General features: G+C 37.5%; 1 protein-coding gene across 1 annotated transcript in view; it reads left to right on the top strand.

Moving 5' to 3' along the window:
• Positions 1-1,155: 1,155 nt before the first annotated feature.
• LOC308686377 (anosmin-1-like) overlaps positions 1,156-20,000 on the top strand; it is a gene marked incomplete at its 3' end in the record, with an annotated part of 30,013 nt that continues 11,168 nt past the window's right edge. Inside the window, exons 1-2 of the mRNA XM_081394797.1 lie at positions 1,156-1,340; positions 8,521-8,568. Of these exons, the coding sequence (XP_081250923.1) occupies positions 1,176-1,340; positions 8,521-8,568 (213 nt within the window). The remainder of the gene's footprint in view (positions 1,341-8,520; positions 8,569-20,000) is intronic.

Here is a 20,000-nt window from a genome sequence, read left to right as displayed (position 1 = left end):
TTTATGAGATAAAGTTGAAATTATGTATTATAATAAGTCAATTGTGACAGTCAGAATTATGTAATTTTAAAGTAAAATTACTAAAAAGTCAACTTTCTACTCTGAAAAAATAGTGTGTTGGATTTACATGAATCAATTAAGTTAAACAAACATAATTTGTTCAAGTAACTTCAACATCATGGAAAGAAGTCATTTTCAATGACCCAATTAAGTAGTCTCAAAGTGAATTTTAAAAGGCTCATTAAACACAATTACACACTGTCAAGTCTTCCTCTTTTCTCATTTTCTCAAAAACACATAAAATAACACGTAATTTCAACATTTATCCTCTCTTAATTCAGCCATATGCAAAGCATGCTGGGAACTATAAGCACCGCCCAGTTTCAGTTAATGCAACACAAATTATTCATGTAATCCAACACAAACTGATTAAGTAAACTTAAATTCTACATGTATTTAAGCAGATTGAACACAATCAAATTAAGGTAGGACAAAATGAATAGCAGTTGTGTTGCTTAAACTCATTTTAATTAAGAAATTTGAACAAGCAGCAAAACATTTTTTTTCAGTGCATGTCCTAATTATGATTTTTATGTCATAATTTTCACTTTTCATGTTATGGTTTACAAAAGCATGTTTGTAAAAAGCATATTGCAAAAGCATATGGTGATTAAGAGGAAAATAAATGAGATAAAGTTGAAATTATAATATACTTAATCATAATTGACGTCTTAGTTTTGAGATTAAAAATCGAAATTATTAAATCAACTTTTTATGCCATAATTATGATTTTTGTGAGATTCAAAATGATGACACAAATCAACTTTTTATGTCATAATTATGATTTTTATGTAATTATTTCAGCTTTTCATGTCATGGTTTACTAAAGCATGTTTGAAAACACATATTGCAAAAGCATACTGATATTATAGAAGAGAAAAAAGAAAAAGCAGAACTTTCCCAATCATCCCATCTGAAGTTCCTGGCGCGCGCCCCCGCGCGCATCTACCTGCGTCTGGAGAGGCGGGGCGCGCGCCGAGCTCCACCAATGGCGCGCTCGCGAAGAGTCTGACTCCGCCCCCTTTCAGCACGAAACTTTCTTCATCTGCAGCTGCAGCAGGAGCGACACACACACACACACTCACACACACTCACTGACTGACTGCAGCTTCGCTATGCTCGCGCTCACCCTGTGGATTATCGTGTTGTGGAGCGCCGCGCGCGCGGACGCGAGGAAACCCGACGAGTTCTTCAGCGCGAGCGTTTATCGCGCGAGGTGCGCGTCGCGATGTCTCAGTCTGCACATCACGCGCATTTCTGCAGCTTTCAAGCATTTACAGGTATGATCAACATCATTATATCAGACAGAAGCTTCATCAATACCAGTTTCAATGGGAAATTCCCATAAAATTATATTTATGTCACAATTTCGATTTAGAATGACATAAATTCGTCTTAGTATGCAATTTCCTAACTTTAAATTTGTTTACACAATCTTGAAATTTAGATTATTGTTTTTCTGAGTGTTTTGCAGAAGAATGTTTTTACATTTTCTACCAATATGTGCTTTTCAATGGCCGATATACAGTATATGCGCAAACGGAATGTACCCAGAATTTTTGAAATCAAATGAATCACTTATTTTTAATTATTATTATTATTATTATTATTATTATTATTATTATTAATTCTTATTGTTATTTTACACTGTTTAAATTGACTTTAAATCACAAAATGTACAGCTATAGATTGGGAACCTGACTCGATGATCATATTGGTCTGTCACTCTTTAGTGACCTATAAATATTACTATTAAAACTATTTAATGACAGAAAATTAAATGAACACTTATTTTGCATAAATTTTACTCTAAATTCACAAAAATCTCAAAACAGATACTGAGTACATTTTCAGTCACAATGGAATATCGGCCATTTAATCTGCTTTATCGGTCCATCTATAATTCTTTAGTCTTATGTTTTTTATTGCTTTAACAACTAATTAACATATATAAATATAATATTCAGAGGAGAGAAAGCACTAAACAGAGAGTGGAACATTGTGAGGAATGAGCTTCAAAGGGTCAATCTCGTATTTTCATGAGGGAACTAAAGCATATTTAGAGTTCTATGACAATTGAGCACATTTCCATCCCGAATTCATTATGTAGATTTATATTTATATTAGAACAGCAAAAAAAAAAAAAAAAAAAATCGCAATCTCAATTCAAACACCCATGCGATCTTATTCCTATGACAACTACAGTCTACTGGGATAAAAATGAAGTAAATCATGTTTTTGAAAGTAAGTTGAAGCTTCAAATAAAGATTGTATCAATTACATCGTTACACCAGTAGGTGGCGACAAGAGACTGTTCATTAATTCAAGAGATTCGTTCAAAAACACTGATTCATCCAGTAGTGAAACAAGTCTTTATGTGCGAGTCATTGAATTATTCACTCAACCCAATAAAAAAATTGTAATTAGGCATAATTCAATATTTTTAAATAGACTGCAGCAATTAACATTTTAATAGAACATTTTGTAAATTATGTTTTATTTTGTTTAGTTGTCTATTCATAATTGTGCATCTATTTATCCAGAATATATATATATAATATATATATATGTATGTTTGTATGTATATTATGTTTTTGATAGCAGATTATATACTTCTGCTCAAATCTATAAATTATTACTGAAAATCATTCGTTTTTTCGGTGCATTATAAGTTTAATAACTTAACTGTGGTTTCATAAAGGAATTATATGGGATTTTGTTGCATTTTGGCTGATATTTGATGACATTCCTGGTGCAGTGAAACAGAAGATTCTCAAGTGAAGGGTTTGTGTTGCTCTTGTGCGGTTGTTTTTTGTCAAAGGTCATGATCTAGAGCGTATTAGTTTCCTACGGTCTCAGCGAAAGGCGTTTTCCTGCTAAGCTTCCCTCGTTGTGTTGAACTGAAGGGACTCAAGGTTAATGCATGTGTCTTATGCGTGAAACTTGCCTTGCAATCAAAACAAGCCGACATCCATCCGCGCTCGTGACGGTTATGATGATCTTGAATGAAATGTCGAGCAGAACTGCAGTCGTTAATGATTCGAGGGGAACATCTTTCTTAAAGGGATAGTTCACCCAAAAATGAAAATTAGCCCATGATTTACTCTCCCTCAACTCATCCTAGGTGTATACGACTCTCTTCTTTCAGACGAACACAATCAGAGTTATATTAATAAATGTCCTGGCTCTTCCAGCTTTATAATGGCCATTTCTGTTTTGAAGTCCTTAAAAGTGCATCTATCCATCATAATGCACTTTTATCATGATAGATGCACTTTTAAGGACTTCAAAACAGAAATGGCCATTATAAAGCTGGAAGAGCCAGGACATTTATTAATATAACTCTGATTGTGTTCGTCTGATAGAAGAGAGTCGTATACACCTAGGATGAGTTGAGGGTGAGTAAATCATGGGCTAATTTTCATTTTAGGGTGAACTATCCCTTTAATGATTGGAGGGGAACATCTTCCTTCAGATCAGAGGGAGTGTGAGTCTGTGAGTCTCGGGGGTTTTGTCTCCTGAGGAAGTGCGTGACAGGCTGAGTTTGATGAAGGACCGGTTGAAGCTCCAGGAATAGAAAGCGATTGTTGTTGGTGCTCCATAAAGAGTGTCCAGAGGCTGTGTGTGTGTGTGTGTGTGTGTGTGTGTGTGTGTGTGTGTGTGTGTGTGTGTGTGTGTGTGTGTGTGTGTGTCTGTGTGTTCACAGGTCTTTCATGTGAAAATGGGAGGTCTGGTCAGCTGCAAAAACATGCAGCCCCCCTCCGAACTCGCCTGGTGACCAAATGCCAGTGTCACACTCCTCACACACACACACACACACACACACACACACACACACACACACACACACACACACACACACACACACACACACACTCCTCACAGACCCTGTGCAACTGCTGCTGACAGTCGATCAGTCTTCCTCCTTCAGGAGTTCATAAAGGATTCAGTGAGGAAGTGTGAAAAAGATTTGATTGAATGAAGATGTTGTGGTTTTAAAGCGTCCAAAAAGTCTGAGCTCACACTACATCTATCTATCTATCTATCTATCTATCTATCTATCTATCTATCTATCTATCTATCTATCTATCTATCTATCTATCTATCTATCTATCTATCTATCTATCTATCTATCTATCTATCTGTCTGTCTGTCTGTCTGTCTGTCTGTCTGTCTGTCTGTCTGTCTGTCTGTCTGTCTGTCTGTCTGTCTGTCTGTCTGTCTATCCATCGTTTTATCAGTATCTATCCATCCATTCATTGTTCTATCTGTGTCTTTCCATCCATCTGCTGATGATAATATAATTTGTAATGAATAATATTGTATTATAGTAAAGAGCACTCACTGGTTTTAGACTGGTTTTGAACTCTATTGTACTCAGACAGTTTATGTCCCGAATAACCGTGTGTCAGTACAGGTCATCAAAACACGGTCCAGTGAAATGAAACCCTCTCAGAGTTTTTATTGTCCTATCTGACGTCTAAATAGCGCAGTATTAGTGTGTGTTTGAGTATCAGTGATTCCATCTCAGGCCGAGGGAAACACCCGCTGTAAATCTGCTGAAAGAGCGACTCTGTTTCGCCAGCGTTTGGAAAGTGGGGTTATTTATGTGTGTGTGTATGAAGCCAAAGGTGTGTCACAGAGGTCCAGCTAGCGCATTTGACGTCGTAAAAATTATTACCTTTTAAATTAAGCCCTTCGTTCCCTCTGTTTCTCTTAATGTGCCGAGCCCGAGGGACACGCGTTCTGATCCAGAGAAAAGACAAACATTGGAAAGAAGTTTCACTGTGTTTCCTTGTTAAGGGCCTTTGATATGACACACACCGTGTGTGTGTGTGTGTGTGAGAGGTTTTACATTAGTGAAGACATGAATGGAGTCTTGTGCTACATCTATCCATCCATCCATCCATCCATCTATACATTTACCATCTATCCATCCATCCATCCATCCATCCATCCATCCATACATACATACATTTACCATCCATCCATCCATCCATACATACATTTACCATCCATCCATCCATCCATCCATCCATCCATCCATCCATCCATCCATCCATCCATCCATCCATCCATCCATCCATACATACATCCATCCATCCATCCATACATACATTTACCATCCATCCATCCATCCATCCATCCATCCATCCATCCATCCATCCATCCATCCATACATTTACCATCCATCCATCCATCCATCCATACATACATTTACCATCCATCCATCCATCCATCCATCCATCCATCCATCCATCCATCCATCCATCCATCCATCCATCCATCCATCCATCCATACATTTACCATCCATCCATCCATCCATCCATCCATCCATCCATCCATCCATCCATCCATCCATCCATCCATATATGTCGTTCTATCGTTCTATCACATGCTCAGAAACATCCACTTGAGCTCTAATGTTTTTAAAGTTGTTCATCTGTGTATGGATCAGCACAGATTGAGTGTAACTGGTGTTGAACTGCTCTGATCTTTGTCCTGTTTGAATGCTGGGAGTGTAACTGAGCAATAATGTCTCTTTAAACAACCCGAGAGTCAGTGTCAGTCTGCTCAAACCTTCATATCTTCACGTATTTCCACTTTATGGCCCGTCTATCTCTGGAATGTGGATCTGTAGATGTTTTGCTCTGTATGAAACGCTGATAAGAACGAGTTTGCTGATTTACCAGCACATTGCACAACACCAACACAAATGTCTCATCTCAATTTTATTTAGCTATTTTAATGGTATACGAATGCTCTTAGAATTAAGTTATATGGCTATAATTTTTTTTAAAGAATTTTGAATATGAAAAAGTAGTGCTGGGCAATGATTAATCATGATTAATCGCATCCAACATACAAGTTTGTGTTTACATAATATATGTGTGTGTGCTGTGTATCATTATTTTGTATATATAAATACACACACATTCATGTATTTCACAAAATATTTGCATGTATATACTGTATATATATTTATACATTATATTATATATAAATATAAATGTTATAAACAGAGTACAGTGCTATAATGAGTAATTAACTTAATAGAAACTAAATGTTTTCATATAGACATTAATTGTTCACAGTATAAATTGGGTGTTTATACAGAAAACCCCTGCTTTCGTACAACATTAAACTGGAAAGGTATGATGAAATGATGGATGACGCTCTCTCTTTTCTTCTCTTCTTTTCTCTTCTCTTCTCTTCTCTTCTCTTCTCTTCTCTTCTCTTCTCTTCTCTTCTCTTCTCTTCTCTTCCATCCATCCATCCATCCATCCATCCATCCATCCATCCATCCATCCATCCATCCATCCATCCATCCATCCATCCATCCATCCATCCATCCATCCATCCATCCATCCATCCATCCATCCATCCTTACATTTAAATTAGAATTTTAATTCTGCGTCCCGTTTCCTGCATTAATATGAATGTAAATTCACTGATTCTCACAGTATATTTCTCAAACGACACCATCTTTAAACGCTCTTGTTGTCTGTGTGACGGACTGATTTCGCTGCTCTGTTGCAGGTTGTTTTGTGCGGATAGAAGCGCCTGCTAAACGCATACATGATGTGAACGTACAGTTTATCTTTAAAGACAATGTTATGCTTCGTTCCAGTGGATGAGTTTGCGTGATGGATTACAGTTGATCTGGCAGTGTGAATCCACCAGCGAAAACTGATTGTAAATCTGCAGAGCTTTGAAAACCAAAGGCTTAAACTGTCCAGGAATATCCTAACAGTTCTGACCTATAATTATCTCTCCGAGGTCGAAACACACGAGCAGAAACAGCTGGGTCAACATCACGTCGAGTGTCCGAGGATTAAAACCAGAGCTCTGAATGTCTTGTGAATGATATATCGGTGGAGCTGGGATTCATTTAAAGGAGTAGTTCACTTCAGAATTAAAATTTCCTGATAATTTACGCACCGTCATCCAAGATAATCGTGTCTTTCTTTCTTCAGTCGAAAAGAAATTAAGGTATCCAGGATTGTTCTCCATATAGTGTCTTCAATGGGGTCCAACGGGTCGAAGGTCCAGATGTGAGTTTCAGTGCAGCTTCAAAGTCTCGACACGATCCAGCCGAGGAATAAGAGTCTCATCTAGACAAACCAGCGGACATTTTAGAACAAAATAAACATTTATATACTTTTAACCACTAATGCTGGTCTTGCACTCGCTGTGATGCGACACACATTATGTAATCATGATGAAAGGTCAAGTGTGACATAGGCGTAAGAACAGATCTAATGTTTGGAAAGAGAACGTGCAAAGACTAAGACAAACGGCATTTACAAAAAAAGGTAAAACAACGATATCGGACGATTTTGAAGTCGGAGGAGAAAATGAGATGGTGTTTTCTTTACATTTTTACATTTCTGAACCGAAACACGCTTGACCTTTCAACCTGATCACGTAATGTGTGTCGCATCACAGCTAGTGCAAGACCAGCATTAGTGGTTTAAATGTGTATTTTGTTCTAAAATGTCCACTGGTTTGTCTAGATGAGACTCTTATTCCTCGGCTGGATCGTGTCGAGACTTTGAAGCTGCACTGAAACTCACATTTGGACCTTCAACCCGTTGGACCCCATTGAAGACACTATATGGAGGAACATCCTGGAACGTTTTCCTCAAAAACCTTAATTTATTTTCGACTGAAGAAGGAAACACATGAACATCTTGGATGAGGTTAGGGTTGAGTAAATTATTCACAACACATGATCTCGATCGCCTCACTGCTTTTAATAAAATCACATCTTATTGGACTTATTGACAGGCTGCAATGATGTTGATGATTTGTTTTGGTTTAAAGCCTCTGTAGTTTATGAGGTGAAGTTAATAATGTTTGATTTACAGTCTTCATAAAGGTGATCCAATTAACATATCTGTGCTAGATCCAGTCGAATTGCTAAAACGGTTCAGGCTGCGCTGGTTTAATGACTCTGATTGAAGACACACGTTAACGCTCCATTACAATCTTGATGATTCACATGTTGTGCGTTTGCTCTGGTTCCAGGATCCACTGTCTCAGTTCAGCTCTTTGAAGCTAGCTGACCATTATCCTTGACATCAAGTGCACAACACCCCACGGTACTGGATGGCAAATTAAGTCCTTTAATGATAAGTTGTTTCCCAAGGTTTTCGCAGGGAATTTCCACTGGATTACATTGTTCCAGAATCCTTTGAACTTGACATTGAACTTGAGCAGACTTTTGGTTTGCAGAGCCGTAACGTTTGCCTGTTCAGATGCTTTTGGAAAAGTGAACAAAGCCCTGATTCACACGGCTTCATATTAAACCGGAATATTTTTAGTCAAGCATCAGTTTTTCGAGTGATGGTGCAAATGAATCTTTGAATCGATTCGCTGAAATGAACAGTTCGAACTGATTCACTAATGTTTCGTATATTTGCAGTGTTTTTATTATGTCTCTCTTTTTGTTTCAGAGCAATGGATCATTGGTGTGGTGTCAGAATCACAAGCAGTGCTCAAAGGTAAAACTGTGAATCTCATGCAATCTATGCTGATCAATGGAGAATGAAAGACGAAAAAAAGTCCTATTTTAGGACCATTAAAGGCGATCTATAATGCAAAATTCACTTTTACATGGTGTTTGAACATGTGTTGGCAGTGTGTGTACACAACCACCCTATAAAGATGAAAATCTTTTTTAATCCCCATAAATCATAAGCAGTGTTTAAGAATAAGCCATTTGCGGATTCTATGCAATGTGACATCACATATGCTTAGGCTCCGCCCATGACTGCTGACGGATTAGCATAGCTCCGCCCCTCAGTGAGCTGTACAGTCCATCATGTTTTATCTCCTTGTTAAAGCGTTTAACAGCAGCATTCAAGTAAGAAATATATTATTTTTAAAACTACTAAAGTTATTCAGTGAGTGATTTTCTGTTTTCTTTTGTTGTTTGATTCATATTAACAGCATATATAGCAGTAGGTACTGTATATTACGCTGCTGTCACTTTAATACACAGATCTAATATACACATGCGGTTTCTTTCCCTGCTGTTTACATTCACAGACATAACCGACTGTGTTTATGTGCGTTTTGACATATCATTGTGTGTATTTGAGAGTTTGAGCACAATAAGATGTGAAAGGGAACTTAGTTTAATACCCAGCTTTCTGTGCACGTGCTTCGGGTGTGTGCGCTCAGAAAACCATATATCAGAAGTTTAGACTGATATGGCTTTAAAACACATGCAGATAATTATCTTTCATGGTTATGAAGAACTGCAATGTCAAATGAGCGTGACCGCGATAGAGATGATAATAAAAACAAACAGATGTTTTAGTGTTTGGCAGAGTATCTGATGTACGAACTGTAAAGGCTCCGCCCCCTTCTGGAAAGGGGGTGTGGGGAGCAGCAGCTCATTTGCATTTAAAGACACATGCACGAAAACAGCATGTTGTTCTTTCCACTCGAAAATAGGAATTTACAACATGGTAAAATAATTGATCTGTGGGGTATTTTGAGCTGAAACTTCACAGACACATTCTGGGGACACTGAGACTTGCATTACATCTTGTAAAAAGGGTCCCCTTTAAGTTTATTGCAAGAACTTTATGCATATTTTCACTCTTCATTTTTGTAATGCAATGAAAAGTCATTCTCATTACTGCAATGCAAGACAAATAGTGATATTTAAATCGTCATAAATTGCACAAGTTTAAAAAGTAAAGTGTTTATACATCTTGTTACAGCAATGCAAGAAAAAACAGTGATGTTTTATTTAAATAGTAGATTTTACAATTTTAAAAAGTAAGGTTAAAGTGTTTTTGCCAATGCAAGAAATAATAGTAATATTTTATTAAAATATACATGAAGTTTACCAGTTTAAAAAGTAAGATTAAAGAATTTGTAGTATTTGTTGTACTGCCTTTCTTTGAGCTGAAATGCAGTAAAAACAGTGTATTGCAGTAAGAACAGTGTATTGCAGTGACAAGAATCTATTGAGAATAATGCGAATTACAAAAATATATTTTGATTTTGAGATTAAAAGGTTTCAGGTTAAATGCAATGCCTCACATGTTCTTAATAGTTCATGTATTGAATTGAAGTCAGATGCGGTAGTGGCCGTGTTTATATGATTCCCCGGGTATCTAGCATGTGTAAATGTGATGCATGCTCTACATTTACTATGGTAACAGTAATATTGAGTCTCTGTAGGGAGCTGAAGGTATAGACGAGTCCTGTGTTGAATCATTACACATTCACAGCATCATGCATGACGCTCGTTCACACAACACTGGTTACAGAGAGAAAGAAACTGGCCAGATTTTACTCTTACTTTGCTTGCTTGTTTGATTATATTTGTGCATGATGTGTTGCAACTTCATTTAGAGTCGCTCATGCATTTTACATAAGGAGCGTATTTTATTTTAAAACAAAACAGATATGCTTTCACAAATGTTCATTGTTATTAATAATGTATAATAATGTAACCCAACTATGGGTTGGTATATCACCTTCCCAACGGTGGGTTATTTTAACCCAATGCATTGAAAGCCAGCTGGGTTCAGAGTAACCCAACAGTTAAGTTAACTATTTATTTGTATTCATGACATTATTTTAATAAATGAAATGCACTTTGTTTTCAAATACGGATTATTTAATTGTATAAAACGATCAATATGTCTCAACAAATGTATGTTTAAATTACAAACTAAATATTGGGGAGTGTAGAATTTAATGTAAACATTTAAATGATTGTGTGCATAAATTCAAAATACACAAGTAGCATACGTATTTAACCCAAAAGACGGGTTATTACTAGAAATTACCCAACGATTTTAAAAATGACCCAACATTTTTGGAAAATAACCCAACATAGTGACCCAATATGATGATTGGGTAAAAAAAAATAACCCAAGGTTGTTGTTTTTTTTACTGTGAATGCATCTAATGTTTACTAAATGAGACCTTATTGTAAAGTGTTACCAAAGTTTATTGTGGTGAGGAAAAAAAAGCGTGACGAGTGAAGTCCAGCCAAGAAGAACAGACATTAACAAGGCAAAACACAAATTCATTTTGCTTCACGAGAGTTAATGAAGATGTCAGAGGGCTTCAAAGAGGAGATACACACGGCGCTCGAAAAGCAAAGCCGCTTTGTTTTTGCGCTAGAATGCAACAAAAGACCTGCTCTTTTCCTTTCCATGGCGTTGGCCAGTGTCGGGTCTTGGCAGAACCACTGTCCCCAGTCATTCATCAAGAGCTGCTGTGTTAAAGAAGGATTTGGCTGTTTGCGTGTCTGAGCGTTGGGCGTTCCCATTACAACTGGCCCTCTTTATGTCTGAGACTCGAGAAACTCTCGAGGAGATCATGCCATGCTTTGACTGAGTGTGTTTCTGTTGCTAGCTATCTGTCAGGCATACTTCAGAATCATGTTTTTTATACTGGTAATTAGTAATGCATATGTTGTCGTTCTCCGGGTGGGACTGTGCTCAGTCCGGCACACATGCGTCAGATGGACGTCTTTGCCCGTTGCGTCATGTTTCGCTGTTTCATGTCTTGGTATGCTGTTGTCGGGTTAGTAGTTTGACTTTTTTAAAACACGCTCTGTGCCATTATAATCAATTATCTAGCTGAGGGTTGTGCGCCATTCAGAACTGAACTGAGAATGTCGTTTAAATTGCAATTCAGTTCCTGGGTTTAGATTGATGTGGAAAACGGGATGCAGAACTGCTGCAGTACTGGGGGAATTAATATGCATTTGAAATTCAATCAAATTCACATAACTGCTATTTTTAGCTTGAAAAACAACAGAAACGAAGTTTGAAAGATTTGAAAAAGTTTTGAAAAAGTTTTGAAAAAGTTTTGAAAAAGTAAAAAAAAAAGTCGATAATTGAAGTTTTATGGGTGGATGGTTTGTTTAATGATAGATACATAGATAGATAGATAGATAGATAGATAGATAGATAGATAGATAGACAGATTGATCTGCATTGTCGTTAACTGTGATCGATATACAAAAACCTATGTTATTTGCATTGTGAAAGTGCCAGTCGTGAATTCTAAGCTCAGCGTGTGTGAGTGTGTTTCTTGAAGTCTAAGCACAGCGTGTGTGAGTGTGTTTCTGCTGTTAACGGTGGGGTTGTTGGCTCAGGATTGTAGAGTTTGTTTGCTCATCTCCTCTTAATGAAGTGATCCATGTGTAAAGTCCTCACAACACAAAGCAAGACCCACACTGGGCCGCTCATAAGGGCTTTCCCACTATATTGTCCCATACAGTGTGTGTGTGTGTGTGTGTGTGTTTGTGAATCGCTGTTTTCAACCTGTTTAGCCTTTCCACTGAGTCACTGCAGATGTCAAACAAAAGCGAGGACAGTAATGTCTCTGAATGCCGGTGAGAACGCCTCATTGTGGTGTCACTCCTCCAACAAAAGCGAAGCAAAGGTGGGTTAATTATTTAAACAAAGATAAAGTGACCTCTCAGATCCGTCAGCGCTTCTGCTCTCCATCGGACGAGTCTTGGCCGAACCCTGACGTGTCGGTCTCCTGAAGCGCCCCGTTGTTATGATAATTAACCCCGTTAGCCTGCGCTTGTGAGCATTAGCGCTTCATTAGCATGCCTCCACCATCACCCTCCATTCACACCCGCAGGCCTTTTGTGTTTCCTTTCTTTATCTTTCGTGTGACCACTTCGGCCTTCACACGCCAAGAAAGTTTGACAACTTCTGGGTGCTTGTTCAAGCGAAAGTGGGAGGAAACAAGGAGCTGAAAAGCAGTTTGAGTCGCTCGAAAAGGTCAGACTTCCAAGATCCCCCAAAACTTGAATTGATTTGCTTTGCAAATAAGCGGCAGAGCCAAACTCACTCCTAAACATTGACTGGACTATTCCTAAATTGTTGCTGAAATGAATGTTTATGACTAGTGTTGGGGAACGATTAATCTCAATTAATCACATCCAAAATATAAGTTTGTGTTTACATAATATATACTGTATGTGTGTGGACTGTTTCATTATTTTGTATATATAAATACACACACATATGCATGTATATATTTAAGAAAAATGTGTTATTTATATATAAAATATTTATATTTATATATAATATAAATTATGTATAAATATATATACAGTATTTGCATGCAAATGTTTCTTAAATATATACATATGTGTGTATTTATATATACAATATAAACATAGACATTCCACACACATATTTTATGTAAACACAAACTTTTTATGTTTTATGTTTAAACAGGGCGAATACAACATGTCTGAACGGTTAGTTGATGAGTTTATGCAGCTGATGTGGAGTTATCTTCTAGTCATTAGGCGCGTTTCCATTACAGATTTGCGCAAAACTTTTGCGATTTTTTTCTAAATGTTGACAAAAAACTATTGCGAAATGACGGCGTTTCCATTATCTGATGTTATGCGACTAAAACTTAATTTTTTCCTCTCGCGATCAGTAAAATCATTCCAGAAACCATGGGGACGGACGCTGGTAGGTTTATGTACTATATCCCAGCCACTGCACTGGCCATTATTATTAACAGAAGGAGACGTGTGTGTGTTTCCCAGCATTAATGGTGAGGAACGACCCTTATTATACTGTGAGCGGCTCATATGAGGAGTTTCTGGGTGTTTCTCCCTCAGATCTGCTGATTGTGGCATTTATTTGAGGTTTAGAATCCAGTATTCCTGTAATTCTTTTGTCTTATATGAATTTAATAAAGAACTCTGTCTTGTATTCTGTCCAAACACACCGCGTCATCTACGTCAGGTGACTGTAAATGCGATTTCAATTTTAAGGGTAATGGAAACGCGGCTATTGATAAGCATATTCTGTCTTGATAATCTATAAATCGTGTTCAGGGGGCGGGGTTTATGTAAATTTTAGGGTTGGTGATGTCACTAACCCGGGAGGAATGTGGTGTAGTCTCTACCAGCCGTTTGTTGTAGTCCTTAAAAAGCGATTTCTGTAAAAGTAAATATCTCCCTTTGCTTTGAACTTTGAGCGTCGTAACTTTGCAGATGTTGTTTATGATCAAACAGTAACATTACACACTAACTAAAGTTAGAAAAGTCAAATCATAATCAGCCACCCCTTTAAGAATCCGGAAGTCTAATTTGTTTCAGTTCCCATCTGTACATGGTTGTTCTAGTGACATTAAACATGTCTTCTCAGTGTCTCTGGCGTGTGAAGTGATGTTCTTCTGCTGGTTTACTGTGAGTTCTGGGTCTGTCAGGAAACTCTTCAAAGCTCCTGTTGTTGAACACCAGATGAGTTAACAACGGGTTAAATAATGAGTTAACAACACCTCGCTCAACGTGAGCATGAAGGACATCAGACCTCAGAGGAGAGAAACACTCGCTTTCTAATGAGCAACATCACGTTATACTGACATTTACAGTACGGCATATTGATCATAAATCATACACAACCGCTCCAAAGTTTTTTAATGTTTTTGAAAGAGTCTCTTCTGCTCACCAAGACTGCATTTATTTGATCAAAAATACAGTAAAAATTGTGAAATATTATTATAATGTAAATCAGCTGTTGTCTATGTGAATAGTAAAGTGTAATTTATTCCTGTGATCAAAGCTGAATGTTCAGCATCATTACTCCAGTCTTCAGTGTCACATGATCCTTCAGAAATCACTCTAATATGAGGATTTGATGATCAAGAAACATTTATGATTATTAGCAGTGTTGAAAACAGTTTTGCTCCTTCAGAATTCTTTGGAAACTGTCATGCATTTTATTTTTCAGGATAATATAATGAATGGAAAGTTCAAAAGAACAGCATTAATTTATATTTTGTAACATTATAAATGTCTTTACTGTCACTGTTTTACTGTATTTTTGATTAAATAAATGCAGCTTTGTTGAGCGTAATTTCAGTATATCTCAGTATTTATGTAATTCCTCTGAAATGAGGAATTAATGTTGCTTAATATCAGTATATCTGTGTAATGCTGAGTCTGTATTTCCTCGCTCACTGAAATATTCGTTCTATCCCCCAGTTTACGTAAACCGGTAAATGAGTGTCTTTATGAGCTTCCTGATATGAGTGTCCCGTGGTGGCGTGTGTGTGAGTGTGTGTGTGTGTTTGTGCATGCGTGCGTGTGTGTGTGTGTGTGTGTGAGTGTGTGTGTGTGTGTGTGTGTGTGTGTGTGTGTGTGTGTGAGTGTGTGAGTGTGTGCGTGTGTGTGTGTGTGTGTGTGTGTGTGTGTGTGTGTGTGTGGACTCAGCAGGAGATGCCCTGATGGGACAAGGCTGTTAAGTTTGATGGTCTCGTGTCTGCTCGCCTCATTCCTCTTCATGGTGGGTGGCACAACAGCGGCGTAAAACACTGAGAAGATGTGGCCAGACACACACGTATCCAGACGTTCACACGCTTTCACCAGCATTGTGCTGCTTTAAAAGAGGAAGTCTATCTTTTCATTCAATTAAATGCCACTCAAAACCATTAATTAAACATATTAGGATTCTGAAAATGGTAAAACGGTGTTAAATGCAGAAGAGTTTCTCAATGTTTGCTAGTGTTTCCTACAGAATGTTGGGCGATTCAAATCCTCAGACTCATCTTTGAAGGTGATTTGCATTGATTGATGTTAAAATACTTTCGTCAGTTGTGAGTGAGTTATAATAAGTGGATTTTGGGGGAATTAAAGCACTGTTTCTGTCCAGCTTGACACAGCAACACTGATTCAACCAATGGGATGAGTTTGGGGGCGGGACTGTTTGTTCCTTTGACCAATGACAGAAAGGGGAGTTTTCAGAAAACCTGTTTGCAATTCCATTCCATTTGGTGACAGTAGTGACACAACATGTTGTATTATTACCATTTCTTGCTATATTATTACTAGTGGTGGAACGGTACACAGAAGTCACGGTTCGGTACAAATTCGGTACAATGGAGGGAAAGCAAAACAAAAATACAGAAGGCTTGTGCATGTCTCAGGCTGGACCACCAAAGGAAAATAAATTACTTAAGCCTTGCATTTTTTAAATAAGTTTTATTAATAAAGTAAAGGCATAGAACCAGTTTATTTGTAGTGCACTGAGTTTTATATAATTAGTTTATTAATTAAATTAATAAAAAGACAAAAAGACCTTGAGATGTGTTTGGTAATTGTACCTGAATGAATTGAAAATGAATTTGCTACATTTCAGATTAATATATTTGTTTTCCTTAAAATTTAAATTTACAGTAACTTAAACACTTTGCAGTTTGAATGATGTCCTGTATAAACAAAATGACGAGTATGTTTTTATGTTTTCACTGTTCGATCGCGGCCGCGCCTCTCTCACACACACACACACACACACACACACACACACACACACACACACACACACACACACACACACACACATGCACACACAAATATAAGTAAACACTTTGCGACTTTTCGATCACGCCCGCGCCTCTCTCTCTCTCTCTCTTTTTTTTAAATACTTCATCAAGGATGCATTAAATTGATCAAAAGTGACAGTAAAGAGATTTATAAGGTTACAAAAGATTCTATTAAAAAGAAAATGCTAATCCTTCTATTCATCAAGGAATCCTGAAAAATAAAATATGACAGTTTCCACAAAGATATGAAGCTGTTTTCAACATTGATAATAATCATAACTGTTTCTTGATCATCAGATCCTCATATTAGAGTGATTTCTGAAGGATCATGTGACACTGAAGACTGGAGTAATGATGCTGAACATTCAGCTTTGATCACAGGAATAAATTACACTTTACTATTCACATAGACAACAGATGATTTACATTATAATAATATTTCACAATTTTTACTGTATTTTTGGATCAAATAAACACATCCTTGTTGAGCAGAAAATACTCTTTCTTTCAAAAACATTACCAACCCCAAACTTTTAAAAGGTATATTTGTAGGGACAATTTTTACATCATTCGAACCATAAAGTTGAACCATGTTTTGCTAGAAATGTTGGAGGAGATCATCTCTGCTTCTTCTTCATTTCCCTTTAAAACGTGTCTCTGCTCTGAATGTTTCATAATGCCAAAACTGTCAAGTTTCCATGTTTACATTCCGACGCTCTCGGTCTGGCACGAAGCCGTTCTTCTTCTCATCTGTCCCGATAGCAGCTCGCTTTTTTAATTTTCTCCCGATCCCGAGGGATTATCCCAATCAGAGCGGCTTGTGAACTCCTCTGGGAGTGATAACACATAAACAGCGAGGGCTTGTTTGACAGCGCTGGACGGACGTGGCCTGTTCTCTTATCAGTCCTGCAGATGTGCTCAACAACACTCAGGGTTTCTCCGCTGGCATGTCTTCGGCTCGGAAGAGTGTTGCGTTGAGTTTCCTGACGGATGCATGTTTTCCACGAGTTCTGGAGTCTGTCAGAGCGCAAGTCATCCGTCATTACTAAAGCCTTCATTAGTCCTGCTAATCTGATGAACTAAACCTACATGTGTGAATGAATCACTCGTACGAGTGAAGGTGAAAATAAAATCAGACTTTACTTCATGTTCCTGGTTTTAGGGCCGTTCACACATACGGTGGAAAAATATATGTTTTGAAGTTACTGGAGTGTGTTTTGTAATGTTTTTGTGAGATTTTTGGTGTTTTAAAGGGTTACTTCAGGATTTAGCATTAAGCTTTGTATTACAACAACAACAACAACCTTTATTTATAAAGCACTTTTAACACAATACAAATTGATCCAAAGTTCTGTACATAGTGCATAGCAGGACTACACTATAAAAAACAACAATTACAAGTTTCCAAAAGCTAAAGAATAAAAATGTGTTTTCAGAGTAGATTTAAAAATGTCCAATGAAGGAGCAGACCTCACATGATAAGGGAGACGAGTCCAAAGCTTGGGCCGGGCCACAGAAAAGGCCCGATCACCCTTTAATTTGTAGCGACTTCGTGACACATTTAAAAGCAAGTGATTTGAAGATCTAAGTGCCCTAGCAGGACAGTATGGCACAATAAGATCACAAATATACCTTGGTGCACAGCCAGACAACACCTTATAAACAAACATAAGGATCTTAAAATCAACTCGAAACTTAATAGGAAGCCAGTGAAGGGATGCCAAAACAGGAGAAATATGATCCCTTTTCCTAGACCCAGTCAAGAGTCTTGCAGCTGCATTTTGAACAATTTGTAAACGAGATAGTGAAGATTTAGGAAGACCACAGTAAAGAGAGTTGCAATAGTCTAATCGTGATGTTACAAATGCATGAATTGCAACTTCTAAATCTTTGCTTGAAAGAATGTTCTTCAACTTTGCAATAGATCTTAAATGGAAAAAGCTTCCTCTAATAACAGCACTAATTTGTTTATCAAAAAATAGTGAAGAGTCAAAGATCACTCCAAGGTTTTTGATTTGTTTGCATACATCTGTTGAGAGAGGACCTAACTGGGCTTTCAGAGCAGGAGAGGAATCTGCCGGACAACCTAAAATTAAAACCTCTGTTTTATCCTCATTTAGCTGCAGAAAATTCTTTGTCATCCACCTCTTGATATCATCTACACATTCCAATAACACATCAAATGGAGCAGTGGTGTCAAGCCTTACTGGAAGGTAAAGCTGAGAATCATCTGCATAACAGTGATATGAAATGTTGTACTTCTGAAAAATGAGGGCCAAGGGGAGCATATAAAGGGAAAACAACAAAGGTCCCAAAATAGATCCCTGAGGCACACCAAACAAAACAGGCGCAGATGACGAGGAACAATTTCCTAAATTTACAGAAAAAGTCCTCTTTCCGAGGTAGGAAGCAAACCACTTTAATACAGTGCCCTTGACACCTACCATACATTCTAGCCGTTCAAGAAGAATGCTGTGGTCAACGGTATCAAATGCAGCGCTCAGGTCTAACAAAACCAGCACAACACAAGAGCCTGAATCTAGAGCTAGCAAGATATCATTTGTAACCCTCAACAGAGCCGACTCAGTGCTATGTAATGATCTAAAGCCAGATTGGAACATGTCCAAAATATCAAAAGAATTCAGATAAAACTGGAGCTGTGAGAAAACAACTTTCTCTAAAAGCTTAGAGATAAAAGGCAGTTTAGAGATAGGTCGATAGTTACTGCACATTTCTGGATCAAGCTGAGGTTTTTTCAACATAGGTTGCACAATTGCATGTTTAAAACTAGCTGGAACGACACCTTTGGCTAAAGAGCTGTTTATGATAGCGGTTACCATATGACTAATGGTAGAAAAAACATCCTTGAAAAGACGAGCCGGGATAATATCTAACTTAGAACCAGAACACTTCATAGTAGAGATAATATCAGCTAGCTGAGTTGGAGAGACAGGTTTAAAGTTAGACAGACAACTCATAGGACAGGGCAGTTGCAAGCATGGTTCAGAGGGAACAATGGAGTTTCTAATATCATAAATTTTTTGAGGGAAATGTTTTAAAAAATCTTCACAAAGCTCAATAGAGGCCTCAGATAAAATATTCGTAGTCGGGTTTAGAATAGAATCAATCGTATCAAACAGGACTTTGGGTCGCTTAGCGTTGTCAGAAATTAGTTGAGAAAAGAAATTAGATTTGGCCTTTTTTACTGCCGTTTGATAGTTAAACAGACTTGATTTTAAAATGTCAAATGAAACCTGTAGCCTATCTTTTTTCCACTTTCGCTCTGCTTTTCGACACTCTTGTCTGAGAGCGCAGGTGACATCATTTAACCACGGCTGGCCAGCAACCGTCATCTTTTTACGCTTAAGCGGAGCAACAGCGTCCATAGATATGGAGGATGCTTTATAAAATATCTCAGTCAAGCATTCAGTATCTGTGTCGTTCAGAAAATTATTATTAAAATGTTCAGAAAAATGTTCAGAAAACAAATTAGCAGTGTTTGAGTGAATAGCTCGAGAGAGACATGAAGGTTGAGGGCAAATAGAAGTTTGCCGTTTGATAGTTGAACAGACTTGATTTTAAAATGTCAAAT

The sequence above is a fragment of the Scardinius erythrophthalmus genome, assembly GCF_964197995.2.
Source record: "Scardinius erythrophthalmus genome assembly, contig: HAP1_SCAFFOLD_224, whole genome shotgun sequence".
In the NCBI taxonomy this organism is placed as follows: Eukaryota; Metazoa; Chordata; class Actinopteri; order Cypriniformes; family Leuciscidae; genus Scardinius; species Scardinius erythrophthalmus.
The sequence above is the reverse complement of the archived record's forward strand: the minus strand, read 5'-3'. Positions and strand labels throughout refer to the sequence as shown.